This window comes from Oncorhynchus masou, chromosome 12 (assembly GCF_036934945.1).
Source record: "Oncorhynchus masou masou isolate Uvic2021 chromosome 12, UVic_Omas_1.1, whole genome shotgun sequence".
NCBI classification, from domain to species: domain Eukaryota; kingdom Metazoa; phylum Chordata; class Actinopteri; order Salmoniformes; family Salmonidae; genus Oncorhynchus; species Oncorhynchus masou.
The window spans coordinates 86,520,927-86,538,802 of NC_088223.1; the positions used below are offsets into that span (position 1 = coordinate 86,520,927).

The 17,876-nt window shown below is 43.8% G+C and overlaps 1 protein-coding gene across 1 annotated transcript; it reads right to left on the minus strand.

Moving 5' to 3' along the window:
• Positions 1-1,853: 1,853 nt before the first annotated feature.
• LOC135549242 (glutaredoxin domain-containing cysteine-rich protein 2) lies at positions 1,854-17,661 on the minus strand. The gene is made up of 3 exons (XM_064979266.1): positions 17,259-17,661; positions 2,608-2,899; positions 1,854-2,020 (listed from the first exon to the last, which is right to left on the minus strand). The coding sequence occupies exons 1-3, from the start codon at positions 17,610-17,612 to the stop codon at positions 1,854-1,856; spliced, it is 813 nt and encodes a 270-aa protein (XP_064835338.1). The 5' UTR covers positions 17,613-17,661.
• Positions 17,662-17,876: the final 215 nt, after the last annotated feature.

The following is a 17,876-nucleotide window of genomic DNA, read 5'->3' on the forward strand; positions in this document are numbered from 1 at the left end:
GTGTATCTCACTGATCATCCCTAAAGCCAACACCTCATTTGGCCGCCTTTCGTTCCAGTACTCTGCTGCCTGTGACTGGAACGAATTGCAAAAATCCCTGAAGTTGGAGACTTTTATCTCCCTCACCAACTTCAAACATGTGCTATCTGAGCAGCTAACCGATCGCTGCAGCTGTACATAGTCTATTGGTATTTAACCCACTCATTTTCACCTACCTCATCCCCACACTGTTTTTATTTATTTACTTTTCTGCTCTTTTGCACACCAGTATCTCTACCTGTACATGACCATCTGATCATTTATCACCCCAGTGCTAATCTGCAAGGTTGTAATTATTCGCCTACCTCCTCATGCCTTTTGCACACAATGTATATAGACTCGTCTTTTTTGTACTGTGTTATTGACTTGTTAATTGTTTACTCCATGTGTAACTCTGTGTTGTCTGCTCACACTGCTAAGCTTTATCTTGGCCAGGTCACAGTTGCAAATGAGAACTTGTTCTCAACTAGCCTACCTGGTTAAATAAAGGTGAAATAAAAAATAAAATAGCCAATTGAGAACAGAAGGAAACCCTCACAAATAGAGCATAAAGACATCTTCCGATGTTGGGTTATAAACAGACTACATTTGGAGAGAAAAAAACTCCCTATAATGACTGGAAATTTTTCATGAACGTTCAAATGAACTGGAATAACTTGGAATGTGAAATGAGCAGCACAGTTCACGAATGCACACAGCACATGAACCCAAGCGATCTACCATCTGATGAGAGATTTCCAGCTGCCAGTATTCCTGTTCTGAAATGAAAGGCTGAGGGTTGAACCTCGCAGGATTATTGAAGCTAGTGCTCCATGCCGCAGGATGGATCCATGTAAGAAGCAGCAACTCAAAGCTTTGATGCAGTACTATCCCCCACCCCACACAGGAGATGAGAGAGAACGAACGAGACCAGCTCTTTGGAAAAAGAGAGGAAAGAAAGCATTTTTGTGACTATGGTTAAGTGTGTGTTCAGCTGAGATAAAGCCAAAAGAAAGCCACAGCAACAACTGTATATATGCTAACTTCTCTCAGGGATATTTGCTGAATCACTCATCATGTATCTCCATTTTATACTAGTAAAAACAGAAGGCTATACATTTGGGGTTATAAGCATAGAAATAGAATGAATAGAACAGACTTGGAACCTTTAACCCTGGCAATTTGAGTGGACACCCATTCTATTAATTCTGTTTCTATGAGTATAAGTAGATTCCTTCATTGACTAATAAGAAGAGCCAATGAAAATAAGGCATGTGTCCATTTTATTCATTCTCACAAAGACAACTCTGGAAGCAATTACCTCAGCATTAGGAAGATAAAACACTAATTCATTTCTTTCTACCTCCAGAGCTGCCCAAAAGCCTCTCCATAATTTATTGAAAGTCTTCCCCTCTCTCCAAATGAAAGCATCAATTAGCCTTATATATAGGCCTAACATGGGAGATAAAAGTGGTTTTCTCTCTCGTGAATGTGGGGATGATAGGACAGCTTCCCTTGTGGATAAAATGCAATGATTTTACATTATTTTAATTAAAATGATAAGTCATCATGAAAACAGTTGGTAGTTCATGTTATCTTTGCAGAGACTCAGATGCACCACCTACCACCAATAGTGATTTTGTTGCCTTATCATGTGTCTTTGTTCTCTATGGTTCAGCCAGCTGCACATATGGTAGCCTCCTTCCCTTCCAACAATTGGATTCTGATTCCTTTCAAAACATATGCAGTGCTCCCATAACCATCATAACCATTTTATATTACAGTGTTATTACATCAGGAGAGACAATGGGCTCACACACAGCCAGTGGTTGGTGTTATTTGGTACAGGACTGGCATCTCTCCAGTCCATCAGGGTAGCAAGCCTGGCATCGCAGCACACTGATAGACTCATTGAAGCGGTTGGCCAGCATTGACAGCTTGCTGCCATGGCATAGAGAGCAGGGGGCACAGCCCGAACCTCCACAATGCTGGCAGCCAGACACTGCATCCTGCTGGAGGCACACACACATACACACAGTGTCACTAACAACCCAGAGAAACACTGCCACCCATGTCAACTCATATGACATATCGTTACTAATGAATCAAACAAAATGGTAGAAAAGTACAAGTCGAAAAAAGATGACCTGGGTCCAAACAGAGAATTTTAAAAAGGCAACAAAGAAAGAGAGAAAAAATGAAATATTAGAAAATATGGAGAGGCAGAGGAAATGAGAAACCCAGTGAGAGAAAGAGAGATGAGTTAGGAATGGAAAGACCAAAAGAGAGGGAGAGACAGAATGGAGGAGCGAGGGGGAGAGCAAGAGGGAGGGGGAGAGCAAGAGGGAGGGGAGAGAGGGGGTGGGGGGGAGCGAGGGGGGAAGGGGGGAGCGAGACGGAGAGCGAGAGGGGGGAGAGGGGGGGAGAAAGAAGGAGAGAGTGCAACTGGCAATCAGTTGAAGAAGCGACCATGGGGAATTACTGAGAGTATCCCGGCTCATAAATGGCAGCAGAGAAACTGAGTAGTCATCACTATCTGTGCAGTCAGTAGGCAGAGATGTGGTAGAGAGAGACAGAGAAGGGGATAGCATTGCTGAAGCACATTAACACGGTGCAAGGTGTTCTGGTCAGGCCTTTTTACCCCGTCCTGTCGATGGGTGCTCTGCTCCTCCCCGTCCTGTGGATGTGTGCTCTGCTCCTCCCCATGAGCACAGAGGGCTTTGGGCCTCCTCTTACCCCCTCTGTTACGCCCCTGTGAGTACTCGTCCACTCCCCCCGGGGTCTGAGGATGTCGCCCCGTCCCTTCTTCCCTCCGAGGGGCCCGGATGATCCGCAGATTGCTGGTGTAGATTATTATCTTTCCGAAGTCCAATACTGAAGACTAGAGGGCAAACAAAAAAGCATGGTCAAGGTCTTTGATGAGCATTACTTAGTACAAAGTAGTTGATGTGTGTCTCTTTGTTAGCAACAGAGGCGTCGCTCCTAATTGCCGGTGATTCCACACATAGAAACGCATACAACGCTCTCTCTCATCCACCATTTGGCAAATCTGACAATAACTCTATCCTCCGGATTCCTCTTGGAACTCCCCATCCCGGATCCGGGATCGTGACTAAAGCCTCAGGCTCATTAGCATAACGCAACGTTAACGATTTCTGAAAATCGCAAATAAAATGAAAATAATGCGTCTGCTCTCAAGCTTAGCCTTTTCTTAACAACACTGTCATCTCAGATTTTCAAAATATGCTTTTGAACCATAGAAATTGACTAATTTGTGTAAGAGTATGCAAAGCTAGCATAGCATTTTGAGTAGCATTTAGCACGCAACATTTTCACAAAAACCAGATAACCAAATAAATAAAATCATTTACCTTTGAAGAGCTTCTGATGTTTTCAATGAGGAGACTCTCAGTTACATACCAAATGCGCAGTTTTTCCTGAAAGCGTCTGTGTGTAGGAGAAATCGTTCCGTTTTCTACATTGCATCTGGCTACCGAAACGAACCGAAAATTCAGTCACCTACAACGTAAAACTTTTTCCGAATTAACTACATAATATCGACCGAAACATGGCAAACGTTGTTTGTAATCCTCAAGGTGTTTTTTCACATATCTCTTCATTGATATATCGTTCGTGGAAGCTTGCTTTCCTCTCTGAATCGCATGGAAAAATACTGGCAGCTGACTTTTGCGCACCAATTTCGGCGTAGGACACCGGGCGGACACCTGGTAAATGTGGTCTCTTATGGTCAATCTTCCAATGATCTGCCTACAAATACGTCACAATGCTGCAGACACCTTGGGGAAACGACAGAAAGGGTTGACTCACTCCTCTTGCATTCACAGCCATATAAGGAGACAATGGAAAACAGCCTCAAAAATCCTGCTCATTTCCTGGATGCCGTCTCATCTTGGTTTTGCCTGAAGCTCACGTTCTAGGGCACGCACAGAAAATATCTTGGTAGTTCTGGACACGTCAGAGTGTTTTCTTTCGAAAGCTACCAATTATATGCATAGTCGAGCATCTTTTTGTGACAAAATATTGCGCTTTAAACGGGCACGTTTTTTTATCCAATAATGAAATAGCGCCCCCATAGATGTAAGAGGTTAAAGCTAAAACTCATGCAGGAAGTACCAGTGACATGCCCAATATGGAAGTGGTCCGATGAAGTGGATACTAAGCAACATGACTGTTTCACTAGCACAGACTGGAATATGTTCAGAGACTTATCCGACGGCATTGAGGAGTTTACCACATCAGTCACTGGCTTCATTAATAAGTTCATCGACAACGACGTCCCAACAGTGACCGTACGTACTTATCCCAACCAGAAGCCATGGCAACATCCACACTGAGCTAAAGGCTAGAACTGGAGTGGGAGTGGGACACTAACCTGAACGCTTATAAGAAGTCCCGCAACGGTCTCTGACGAACCATCAAACAAGCAGAGCGTCAATACAGGACGAAAATCGAATCATACTACATAGGCTCTGATGCTCATTGAATGTAGCAGGGCTTCTAACAAGATGCCCAGTTTTTTTTTTTCACCTTTATTTTAACAGGTAGGCTAGTTGAGAACAAGTTCTCATTTGCAACTGCGACCTGGCCAAGATAAAGCTTAGCAGAGTGAACAGACAACACAGAGTAACACATGGAGTAAACAATTAACAAGTCAACAACACAGTACAAAAAAAGGCGAGTCTATATACATCGTGTGCAAAAGGCATGAGGAGGTAGGCGAATAATTACAATTTTGCAGATTAGCACTGGAGTGATAAATGATCAGATGGTCATGTACGGGTAGAGATACTGGTGTGCAAAAGAGCAGAAAAGTAAATAAATAAAAACAGTGTGGGAATGAGGTAGGTGAAAATGGGTGGGTTATTTACCAATAGACTATGTACAGCTGCAGCGATCGGTTAGCTGCTCAGATAGCACATGTTTGAAGTTGGTGAGGGAGATAAAAGTCTCCAACTTCAGGGATTTTTGCAATTCGTTCCAGTCACAGGCAGCAGAGTACTGGAACGAAAGGCGACCAAATGAGGTGTTGGCTTTAGGGATGATCAGTGAGATACACCTGCTGGAGCGCGTACTACGGATGGGTGTTGCCATCGTGACCAGTGAACTGAGATAAGGCGGAGCTTTACCTAGCATGGACTTGTAGATGACCTGGAGCCAGTGGGTCTGGCGACGAATATGTAGCGAGGGCCAGCCGACTAGAGCATACAAGTCGCAGTGGTGGGTGGTATAAGGTGCTTTAGTGACAAAACGGATGGCACTGTGATAAACTGCATCCAGTTTGCTGAGTAGAGTGTTGGAGGCAATTTTGTAGATGACATCGCCGAAGTCGAGGATCGGTAGGATAGTCAGTTTTACTAGGGTGAGTTTGGCGGCGTGAGTGAAGGAGGCTTTGTTGTGGAATAGAAAGCCGACTCTTGATTTGATTTTCGATTGGAGATGTTTATATGAGTCTGGAAGGAGAGTTTACAGTCTAGCCAGACACCTAGGTACTTATAGGTGTCCACATATTCAAGGTCGGAACCGTCCAGGGTGGTGATGCTCGTCGGGCATGCGGGTGCAGGCAGCGATCGGTTGAAAAGCATGCATTTGGTTTTACTAGCGTTTAAGAGCAGTTGGAGGCCACGGAAGGAGTGTTGTATGGCATTGAAGCTCGTTTGGAGGTTAGATAGCACAGTGTCCAAGGACGGGCCGGAAGTATATAGAATGGTGTCGTCTGCGTAGAGGTGGATCAGGGAATCGCCCGCAGCAAGAGCAACATCATTGATATATACAGAGAAAAGAGTCGGCCCGAGAATTGAACCCTGTGGCACCCCCATAGAGACCGGACAGCATGCCCTCCGATTTGACACACTGAACTGTCTGCAAAGTAATTGGTGAACCAGGCAAGGCAGTCATCCGAAAAACCGAGGCTACTGAGTCTGCCGATAAGAATATGGTGATTGACAGAGTCGAAAGCCTTGGCAAGGTCGATGAAGGCGGCTGCACAGTACTGTCTTTTATCGATGGCGGTTATGATATCGTTTAGTACCTAGAGTGTGGCTGAGGTGCACCCGTGACCGGCTCGGAAACCAGATTGCACAGCGGAGAAGGTACGGTGGGATTCGAGATGGTCAGTGACCTGTTTGTTGACTTGGCTTTCGAAGACCTTAGATAGGCAGGGCAGGATGGATATAGGTCTGTAACAGTTTGGGTCCAGTGTGTCTCCCCCTTTGAAGATGGGGATGACTGCGGCAGCTTTCCAATCCTTGGGGATCTCAGACGATATGAAAGAGAGGTTGAACAGGCTGGTAATAGGGGTTGCGACAATGGCGGCGGATAGTTTCAGAAATAGAGGGTCCAGATTGTCAAGCCCAGCGGATTTGTACGGGTCCAGGTTTTGCAGCTCTTTCAGAACATCTGCTATCTGGATTTGGGTAAAGGAGAACCTGGAAGGGCTTGCGCGAGAAGCTGCGGTGGGGGCGGAGCTGTTGGCCGAGGTTGGAGTAGCCAGGCGGAAGGCATGGCCAGCCGTTGAGAAATGCTTGTTGAAGTTTTCGATAACCATAGATTTATCGGTGGTGACCATGTTACCTAGCCTCAGTGCAGTGGGCAGCTGGGAGGAGGTGCTCTTGTTCTCCATGGACTTCACAGTGTCCCAGAACTTTTTGGAGTTGGAGCTACAGGATGCAAACTTCTGCCTGAAGAAGCTGGCCTTAGCTTTCCTGACTGACTGTGTGTATTGGTTCCTGACTTCCCTGAACAGTTGCATATCGCGGGGACTATTCGATGCTATTGCAGTCCGCCACAGGATGTTTTTGTGCTGGTCGAGGGCAGTCAGGTCTGGAGTGAACCAAGGGCTGTATCTGTTACATGAGCACACCAGACTAAATGCCTTCTATGCTAACATTGTGGCAAGCAACACTGAACCATGCGTAAGACTGTGTGATCTCGCTGTGTGATCAGTCAATGTGAGCAATACCTTTAAACAAGCTAACAATCACAAGGCCTTAGGGCCAGATGTATTACCAGGACGAGTACTCAGAGCACCCACTGACCAGCTGGAAATAGTCTTCCCTAATATTTTCTCTAATATCTCTCTCTGACCCAGTCTGTAATACAAACACGTTTCAAGCAGACCACCATAGTCCCTGTGCCCAAGAACTCCAAGGTAACCTGCCGAAATGACTATTGCCTCTTAGCAATCACATCTGTAGCCATGAAATGTTTTGAAAGGCTGGTCTTGGTTCACATCAACACCATCATCCCAGACACCCTGGACCCACTCCCATTTGCATACCGCCCCAACACACCGACAGATGATGCAATCTCTATTGCACTCCACACTACCATTTCCCACTTGGATAAAAGAAACAGCTACATGAGAATGCTGGTCATTGACTACAACTCAGCATTCAACGCAATAGTTCCCTACAAGTTCATCACTAAGTCAAGGACCCTGGGACTTAACACCTCCCTCTGCAACTGGATCCTGAACTTCCTGACGGGACACCCCCAGGTGGTGAGGGTAAACAACAACAGATCTGCCACGCTGACCGTCAATACGGGGCCTAGTCCCCTCAAGTACTCCCTGTTCACCCACGATCACCCACGATTGTGTGGCCGCGCACGACTCCAACACCATCATTAAGTTTGTCAACGACACAATGGTGGTAGGACTGATCAGGACGACGATGAGATAGCCTATAGGGAAGAGGCCAGAGACCTGGCTGTGTAGTGTCAGGAAAACAACCTCTCCCTCAACGTCAGCAAGACAAAGGAGCTGATTGTGGACAACAGGAAAAGGAGGACCGAGCACGTCACCATTCTCATCAATGGGGCTGTAGTGGAGAAGGTTGAGAGCTTCAAGTTCCTTGGTGTCCACATCACTGCTCTATTATGGTCCAAACACACCAACACAGTTGTGAAGAGGGCACAACAATGCCTCTTCCCACTCAGGAGACAAAAAAATATTTGGCATGGGCCCTCAGATCCTCCAAAAGTTTTAGAGCTGCACCATTGAGAGCATCGTGACTTGCTGCATCACTGCTTGGTATGGCAACTGCTTGGCATTCGACTGCACGGCGCTAGAGAGGGTAGTGCATACGGCGCAGTATATCACTGGAGTCAAGCTCCCTGCCATCCAGGACCTTAAAACCAGGCGGTGTCAGAGGAAGGCCAAAAAACTGTTAAAGTCTCCAGCCTTCTAAGTCATAGAATTAACATATGGCGCAGACAGATAGTGTTTCTAGCTCCTAAGCAACTTTGCAGTATTTTGTTATTTTATGTATTCAACCTTGAGACCTTGTCTGTGCCTCGAACTAGTTTTGGGCAAAACTAAACGTTTTCATCTCTTGAGCTTCTAGTCATGAAATATATGTAGCCTACCCAATCACTTTTTATAGCTACTGTTTACAGGCCTCCTGGGGCATATACAGCGTTCCTCACTGAGATCCCTGAGTTCCTATTCGACCTTGTAGTCATAGCAGATAATATTCTCATTTTTGGTGACTTAAATATTCACATGGAAAAGTCCATAGACCCACTCCAAAAGGTTTTCGGAGCTATCATCGACTCAGTGGGTTTTGTCCAACATGTCTCTGGACCTACTCACTGCCACAGTCATACTCTGGACCTAGTTTTGTCCCATGGAATAAATGTTGTGGATCTTAATGTTTTTCCTCATAACCCTGGGCTATCGGACCACCATTGTATTACATTTGCAATCGCAACAAATAATCTGCTCAGACCCCAACCAAGGAGCATCAAAAGTTGTGCTATAATTCTCAGACAACCCAAAGATTCCTTGATGCCCTTCCAGACTACCTCTGCCTACCCAAGGACGTCAGAGGACAAAAATCAGTTAACCACCTAAGTGAGGAACTCAATTTAACCTTGCACAATACCCTAGAGACAGTTGCACCCCTAAAAACGAAAAACATTTGTCATAAAAAACTAGCTCCCTGGTATACAGAAAATACCCGAGCTCTGATGCAAGCCTCCAGAAAATTGGAACGGAAATGGTGCCACACCAAACTGGAAGTCTTCCGACTAGCTTGGAAAGACAGTACCGTGCAGTATCGAAGAGCCCTTACTGCTGCTCGAACTTCCTATTTTTCCAACTTAATTGAGGAAAATGAGAACAATCCAAAATGTATTTTTGATACTGTCGCAACGCTAACTAAAAAGCAGCATACCCAAAGAGAGGATGGCTTTCACTTCAGCAGTAATAAATTCATGAACTTCTTTGAGGAAAAGATCATGATCATTAGAAAGCAAATTACGGACTCCTCTTTAAATCTGCGTATTCCTCCAAAGCTCAGTTGTCCTGAGTCTGCACAACTCTGCCAGGACCTAGGATCAAGAGAGACACTCAAGTGTTTGAGTATTATATTTCTTGACACAATGATGAAAATAATCATGGCCTCTAAACCTTCAAACTGCATACTGGACCCAACTAAACTACTTAAAGAGCTGCTTCCTGTGCTTGGGCCTCCTATGTTGAACATAATAAACGGCTCTCTATCCACCGGATGTGTACCAAACTCACTAAAAGTGGCAGAAATAAAGCCTCTCTTGAAAAAGCCAAACCTTGACCCAGAAAACATAAAAAACTATTGGCCTATATCTAATCTTCCATTCCTCTCTAAAGTTGTTGAAAAAGCTGTTGCACAGCATCTCACTGCCTTCCTGAAGACAAACAATGTAAACAAAATGCTTCAGTCTGGTTTTAGACACCATCATAGCACTGAGGCTGCACTCGTGAAGGTGGTAAATTACCTTTTAATGGCGTCAGACCGAGGCTCTGCATCTGTCCTCATGCTTCTAGACCTTAGTGCTGCTTTTAATACCATCGATCACCACATTCTTTTGGAGAGATTGGAAACCCTAATTGGTCTACATGGACATGTTCTGGCCTGGTTTAGATCTTATCTGTCAGAAAGATCTCAATTTGTCTGTGTGAATGGTTTGTCCTCTGACAAATCAACACTAAATATTGGTGTTCCTCAAGGTTCCGTTTTAGGACCACTATTGTTTTCACTATATATTTTACCTCTTGGGGATGTCATTCGAAACATAATGTTAACTTTCACTGCTATGCGGATGACACACAGCTGTACATTTCAATGAAACATGGTGAAGCCCCAAAATTGCCCTCGCTAGAAGCATGTGTTTCAGACATAAGGAAGTGGATGGCTGCAAACGTTCTACTTTTAAACTCAGACAAAACAGAGATGCTTGTTCTAGGTCCCAAGACACAAAGAGATCTTCTGTTGAATCTGACAATTAATCTTGATGGTTGTACAGTCTTCTCAAATAAACCTGTAAAGGACCTCGGCGTTACTGATCTCTCTTTTGACGAACATATCAAGACTGATTCAAGACAGGTTTTTTCCATCTAAGTAACATTGCAAAAATCAGAAACCTTCTGTCCAAAAATTATGCAGAAAAATTAATCCATGCTTTTGTTACTTCTAGGTTAGACTACTGCAATGCTCTACTTTTCGGCTACCCGGATAAAGCAGTGAATAAACTTCAGTTAGTGGTAAATACGGCTGTAGAATCCTGACTAGAACCAATTTTTAAAAATCATATTACTCCAGTGCTAGCCTCTCTACACTGGCTTCTTATTAAGGCTAGGGTTCCTCTCTTTCCACTGGGATTCTCTGCCTCTAACCCTATTACAGGGGCTGAGTAACTGGCTTACTGATGCTCTTCCATGCTGTCCCTAGGAGGGGTGCGTCACTTGAGTGGGTTGAGTTGCTGACGTGGTCTTCGTGTCTCGGTTGGCGCCCCCCCCTTGGGTTGTGCCTTGGCAGATATCTTTGTGGGCTATACTCGGCCTTGTCTCAGGATGGTACGTTGGTGGTTGAAGATATCCCTCGAGCGGTGTGGGGGCTGTGCTTTGGCAAAGTGGTGGGGTTATATCCTTCCTGTTTGGCCCTGTCCGGGAGTATCATTGAATGGGGCCACAGTGTCTCCTGACCCCTCTTGTCTCAGCCTCCAGTATTTATGCAGCAGTAGATTATGTGTCGGGGGGCTAGGGTCAGTCTGGTATATTTGGAGTATTTCTCCTGTCTTACCCGGTGTCCTGTGTGAATTTAAGTATGCTCTCTCTAATTCTTTCTTTCTCTCTCTCGGAGGACCTGAGCCCTAGGTCCGTGCCTCAGGACTACCTGGCATGATTACTCCTTGCTGTCCCCAGTCCACCTGGCTGTGCTGCTGCTCCAGTTTAAACTGTTCTGCCTGCCGCTATGGAACCCTGACCTGTTCACCGGACGTGCTATTTGTCCCAAACCTGCTGTTTTCAACTCTCTAGAGATGGCAGGAGCGGTAGAGATACTCTCAACGATCGGCTATTAAAAGCCAACTGACATTTACTCCTGAGGTGCTGACTTGTTGCACCCTCGACAACTACTGTGATTATTATTATTTGACCATGCTGGTAATTTATGAACATTTGAACATATTGGCCATGTTCTGTTATAATCTCCACCCGGCACAGCCAGAAGAGGACTGGCCACCCCTCATAGCCTGGTTACTCTCTAGGTTTCTTCCTAGGTTTTGGCCTTTTAGGGAGTTTTTCCTAGCCACCGTGTTTCTACACCTGCATTGCTTGCTGTTTGGGGTTTTAGGCTGGGTTTCTGTACAGCACTTTGATATATCAGTTGATGTAAGAAGGGCTATATAAATACATTTGATTTGATTTAACCATGGAAAGGTGACTGGGAATATGGCCGAGTACAAACACTGTAGTTATTCCCTCCGTAAAGCAATCAAACAGGCAAAATGTCAGTACAGAGAGAAATTTGAGTCGCAATTCAACAGCTCAGACACCAGATGTATGCAGCAGGGTCTACAGACAATCATGGACTACAAATGGAAAACCAGCCACGTTGAGGACACTTATGTCTTGCCTCCGGATAAGGTATACACATTTTTTGCCCACTTTGAGCATAACACAGTGCCACTGACGCTGCAAGCTACCAAGGACTGTGTGTTCTCCTTCTCCGTGGCCAACGTGAGTAAGACATTTAAACGCGTTAACCCTCGCAAGGCTGCCAACACAGACAGCATCCCTAGCCTCGTCCTCAGAGCATGCGCGGACCAGCTGGCTGGAGTGTTTACGGACATATTCAATCCCTCCCTATCCCACTCTGCTGTCCCCACAAGCTACAAGATGTCCACCATTGTTCCTGTACCCAAGAAAGCAAAAGTAACTGATCCAAATTACTGTAGCACTCACTTCTGTCATTATGAAGTGCTTTGAGAGACTGCCCTATCCCATCTGGACAAGAGGAATACCTATGTAAGAATGCTGTTCATTGACTATAGCTCAGCATTCAACACCATAGTACCCTCCAAGCTCAGCTTTTATCTCAAGGCCATTGGACTATAAAATAGCCATCACAAGCAGCTTAGAGGAGTTGAAATCACTGGCCAGTTTAATAATGTAACACTAGTCACTTTAATTATGTTTACATATTCCTGTGCTTAAAGGTCAGTACCCTGTCTAACCTGCTAGAAGTTTGAGAGTGTGAAGACTGTGGCGCCAGAGTTGAAGCCCATCAAAGTTGTTTCACCATGGCACATGGTCGGTATGTGTCCCAATTCAAATTTTGCCCTGATATGTTGTTTTGTAATGGTTGCTTTACTTGACCACAGCAGAGTTCAATATTATAGCACGTGTGTGTGTGTCAGTATCCTTACAAATGTGAAAATCTGCCTTCTGTATGACACAGATACGGGTAAGAATAAAGTCATCTTCTCTCTAACACTTCAAATGTTATGGATGGACCTCATCGGTCCCTTCACACAATCCAGGAATAGCAACAGCTGGTGACTGACGGTGACCGATTGCTTTACCAAGTGGGTGAATGCAATACCCATTAAGGTTAGTAAAGGAAGAGTACGTGCTTAACTCTAAATTCCCTTCTGTAACCCATTATTAAAAAGGGTGCTTGGAACCAAAAATATATATTTGTTTAGTTGTTTTGTATGATACCCATCAAGTACGAGACTGGCGAGGCCACCTCCAAGGCAATGATAGACATCTTCAACACCCACGCTTCTCCTGAGGTCATCTTGAGTGACCGAGGTCATGAACGCTGGAACAAGGTACGGATGTTATAGGTTATATTCTGTCAACAACGGTTTGTTTGATTTATTATTTACAATTAGTTTTTTGTTTTTCCATGGTATGGAAAACCATAATCTGACATATTTCAATATCTTACATTGTCAATTGATAACCCTTTCCTACCGCCTCCTCCAGGTTTGGTGAATGGACCAACCAGACCCTCAAGACTGCCAAGACCTGATTGGTACCAGGAAGGGTGGGTGAACAACCTGAAGGTAATTCTCTTTGCACACAACAACAGCATCCAGCCCGCCAATGAGCCGCAGCTGTTGACTGAGGTAAACAATGCAATTGTATAGACAGTTATTGTATTTACTGTAGTCTTTCCAATGTGTGATGAGACTTAGTGTTGTTGTTTGTCTATTGCTATTTTTGTAAAACATACTTTCAGATCACTGAAACCCCACCTGATGTGGTGGATGTTGTAGAACCAGATCAGAACGCCTTCGATGACCACCTTCGGACACGGATTGAGAAGGATGTGGAGTTTTTTGACCAGGTAAAAATTATTGTCCATTGTTAATTTATTTTCTGTCCCTGCAAGAGATATGTAAGTAATGTATTTGTAAATAGAAATATAATTGCATTTATTCCTGTTATCAATCAAGGTGAGACTGAACATGGACAAAGCGCAGGAGAAACAGAAGGAGAGCTACCAGAGCAGAATCAAAAAGGGGACCAAGTGCTACTACATCCAGGCGAATTACTTGGTTTAGAAGAAGGACGAAAGGACGACAGGAAGGCAAGACCTAGGAAACCTCGCTGACCTCGCTGGGGTCACCATCTGTTAAAGTGAATAGAAACAATTTCAGACTAACTATTTGCATTTGATAACAAAATAACATGAAGCTAGTTTGAGTTTCCATAACACTGATATTTTTTATCTTTGTCGTCTTAGGGTTAACCTCGGTGGAAGTCAACGAGCAGTTGGAGAGGTTGGACGGTGGACCACTGGAAGCACAGACGCCCTACACTTCGTTGAAGCCCAATAGTCAAGGTATGTTAAGCTTTGGTTGCCATTAGCGAAAGCAAGAAAGCGTAGTTATGCTGAGCTTATAATAATGTACCTCTCCAAATGACTTTAGGACCATCGACTAGGACCATCAACTGAGTCCCCCAGGAGGTACAGTGGCAAGAGAAAGTATGTGAACCCTTTGGAATGACCTAGATTTCTGCATAAATTGGTCATCAAATTTGATCTGAACTTCATCTAGGTCACAACAATAGACAAACACAGTCTGCTTAAACTAATAACACACAAACAATTATGCATTTTCCTGTCTTTATTGAACACACCGTGTTCAAATTCAAAGTGCATGGTCTGGTGTGTTAGAAAAACCAGGTTTTTGGTTCCAATGTTTGGTCCCAGTCCAACCTTGCTCGTTTTCCTGCACATTGACTCAGGACTACTTGTATAAAGCCTAGTTATTGTTACTCATTGTGTATCTATTACTACTTTTATTATTATGTGTTTTACTTTTCTGTTATTTCTCTCTACATTATAAGTAAGCATTTCACTGTCAGTCCACACCTGTTGTTTACGAAGCATGCGACTAATAACATTTGAATCGTTTTGATTTGATAGACGGTCTTGAATAAAAATGTCTGTTTTAGTGGTTAATACCTGTGTGATAAACTACTAATTGCATGTTTACAACGTTTTACTGTCTCTTTTTAAGTGTATTTATTTGCTATTCAGCGGACAACTTGACAACACTCCGAGGGCCTTTGTAAGTGTACAATCATAAACTTTTTATTGGACTGTGTGATACTTGCTTAGTCTTTTAGTCTTTTCATTAAAAGTAATTTGGAGAAATATGACATAGTGATAAAAGTAAACATCTTATCGTATTTTGTTCAGTCTGAACATCACAGGACAGACTAAAGTAAAGACATTTATCCTGACTGGCTCCAGAGAATGAAACAGTGGAGATGTGACTGTTATCTGATCAGCTGATACTTGATTGCTGTATTGCCACAGTATTGTACACACATTGAGGTTGGTAAATAACAGCATACAACAAAAACATTGTTTTGTCCTTCATTTTAACACAGTTTGATAAACTATAGCCCAACAGCGCATATGCTATAATGAAATGCTTTGCAATTATGCAGAATTAAAATTGTACAGCCTTTTAATTTGCAGGCATGGGCATTCTTGAATGTCTTAATTATAGGCTACCCCGACTTTCTCTGTTTCTTACTTCTATCGTGTTAAATATTAGTCATCATCATCAGCCTAATAACCACATATTAAACTGCCAATGTACTGTTTGTTCCCTTCAGTTGCTATAAACATTGTTTTGTTAACCTTCATTAGCTTCCTCTGTAAACGCTGTCACGGCCGTGTGGTTGTTGCTGAGGATCATTAGCAACAGTTGATAATATAAAATAAGTAATGCAGGGTAATTAATTCATTATGGACTGGAGCGCAAGACCAAGCTATAACAGTTGGAACCTGACGCATGGCTCAATACTTAGTTGTCATCCACAGTTCCGAGGTCAGTGCAGGCAATAGACGAGGGTATAACCTACTAGTGTACTCTATTCTCCCTATTATAATTCTATGTACACTCATCTAACATTACCATGGGTTAAAGAACTGAATGTGGCAATTTTCTGAATGAATCAAATCACCGTTTTCTTTCTTTTGTGTGTAATGGCTCTCCAAACCTGTTTTTATGATTAATAAATACGTTCCTAAACCTAAATAATCTAATAGTTATCTACCAATTGTTGCTGAAATGGAGAAGAATATGCATATATTCAGATGTCTTTTCTTTTTTTGATCCCTAATATTCTGAAACCGTTCTCTCTGTTGCCAAATGTATAACTAAAAGGTACTCTGTATTTAAATGGATGGCTTAAGATAAATAAGTGTACTGAAACCCTATTGAATGGCCAGCAAGTGGGAGGGTTTTCAGAGATTGAATACATTTTATTCAGAGCTCGCAAGATAGCCACACCTGCAGAGTGCGTTACGTAACTAAATAAGCTAACACGGAACCCAAACTGGCTGTGTGCGTGCGCCATAGTGCATAAATGTATTTTGTCTCCCCACACCAAACGTGATCACGACACGCAGGTTAAAATATCAAAACAAACTCTGAACCAATAATAATAATAGTAATTTGTTCTATTTACCTGAAATGCACAAGGTCCTCTAAAATTAGGTGCATTACCGCCACTGACCTCATTCGTCTTCAGTCACCCACGTGGGTATAAACAATGAGGAGATGGCACATGGGGTACCTGCTTCTATAAACCAATGAGGAGATGGGAGAAGCAGGACTTGCAGCGCGATCTGCGTCAAGAAATAGAACTGACTTCTATTTTAGCCCTTAGCAACGCAGACGCTCGTTGGTGTGCGTGAGCAGTGTGGGTGCAATAATTGAATAATATAGATTTCTACATTTATTTTGCAACGCTTGCGCACGCGACGCAAGCGTTGTAGTCAGCCTGTAAGTCTGAATCTCAAATACTGAGAAGTGAGTAGGAGAAGGGTGTAAAGGATATTCATCTTCCTCTGACAAGGAGTATGAAGGATCGGACCAATATACAGCGTGGTACGTGTCCATGTTGATCATTTATTAACATTGAACACCAAAAACAAAATAACACGGAGAACGAACGAACGAAAACGAAACAGTTCTGTCTGGTGAAGACACAGAGACAGAAAACAAACACCCACACAACACAGGTGGAAAAAGGCTACCTAAGTATGATTCTCAATCAGAGACGACTAACGACACCTGCCTCTGATTGAGAACCATACCAGGCCAAACTCAAAACACAACATAGAACAACAAACATAGACAACCCACCAAACTCAAGCCCTGACCATACTAAAACAAAGACATAAATAAAAGAACTAAGGTCAGAACGTGACACAGGGAGTGCATTTCCTAAGTCTGAATCAGCCCCTTAGATTCTAATCGGCAAGCAGACACCCACCAGGATAGAATACATTACTGATCTAAGACGATTAACCATGCATTACAAAAGGCAATGAAAGCAAATAGGGGTGTGGTGAAGGTTGTGTATTGTGCTACAAATCAACAGTTTCATAGCATGTTTTTTCAACCAAGCCACAACTACTCACATTGGGGACTCCCTCTGGTGTATCATTGTGGGCAGAGGGTCTGTAGTTAGCACCCCCCCTGTAGACGTTGATCCTCTGGGCCATCAGTCCGGTAGGGGGGTACAGACCCTGGTCCTGCATGTCCTGGAAGCCACAGAGCTGCTCCATCTCCAGGTGTCTGGGCATCTTGTGGCTGTGGAAGCTGTGGGGGTATTTCTCCTCTGGGCTGTCCAGCTCCTGGCCATCCTCGTACACATGCTTCAGCACCCTGCCGCTGACCGACGAAGCTAGCTTGAACCTCACCTTTCTGGGTTTGCTGTCATACAGCTGATCGCTGTCATACCTCTTGTCCAGTTTCCTCTGGAGCTCCTCCATGGTTCTCCTGCTGGGAGATGTGACTTTGAGAATCCGCCTGAGACCCTAAGGACCCTATATACTGTACCTACCTGAACAAGGATCTGATACGATACGGGGTGTTCAATGGACTGCTTGAGATCAGCCTACCTCTACCTGCTGTCTGTCTTTAGCTACCACAGCTGAATTATTCAGTGTCAGATCGTATTCACTAAAGGATAATGGGGGAAACTGAGAACATATCATCAAATAATCATGTTTGCAGGAGTAGTGGAGTGTTGCTAA

What these genes read in the sequence shown, in the direction of transcription:
- LOC135549242 (XM_064979266.1), bottom strand. Translation starts at nt 17,612, where the DNA reads ATGGAGGAGCTCCAGAGGAAACTGGACAAGAGGTATGACAGCGATCAG. An exon ending in CACCAGAGGGAGTCCCCAAT is followed by an intron (nt 2,900 to 17,258) that starts GTGAGTAGTTGT and finishes TTTGCCCTCTAG; the next exon opens with TCTTCAGTATTGGACTTCGG. An exon ending in TGTTAATGTGCTTCAGCAAT is followed by an intron (nt 2,021 to 2,607) that starts GCTATCCCCTTC and finishes AGCAGGATGCAG; the next exon opens with TGTCTGGCTGCCAGCATTGT.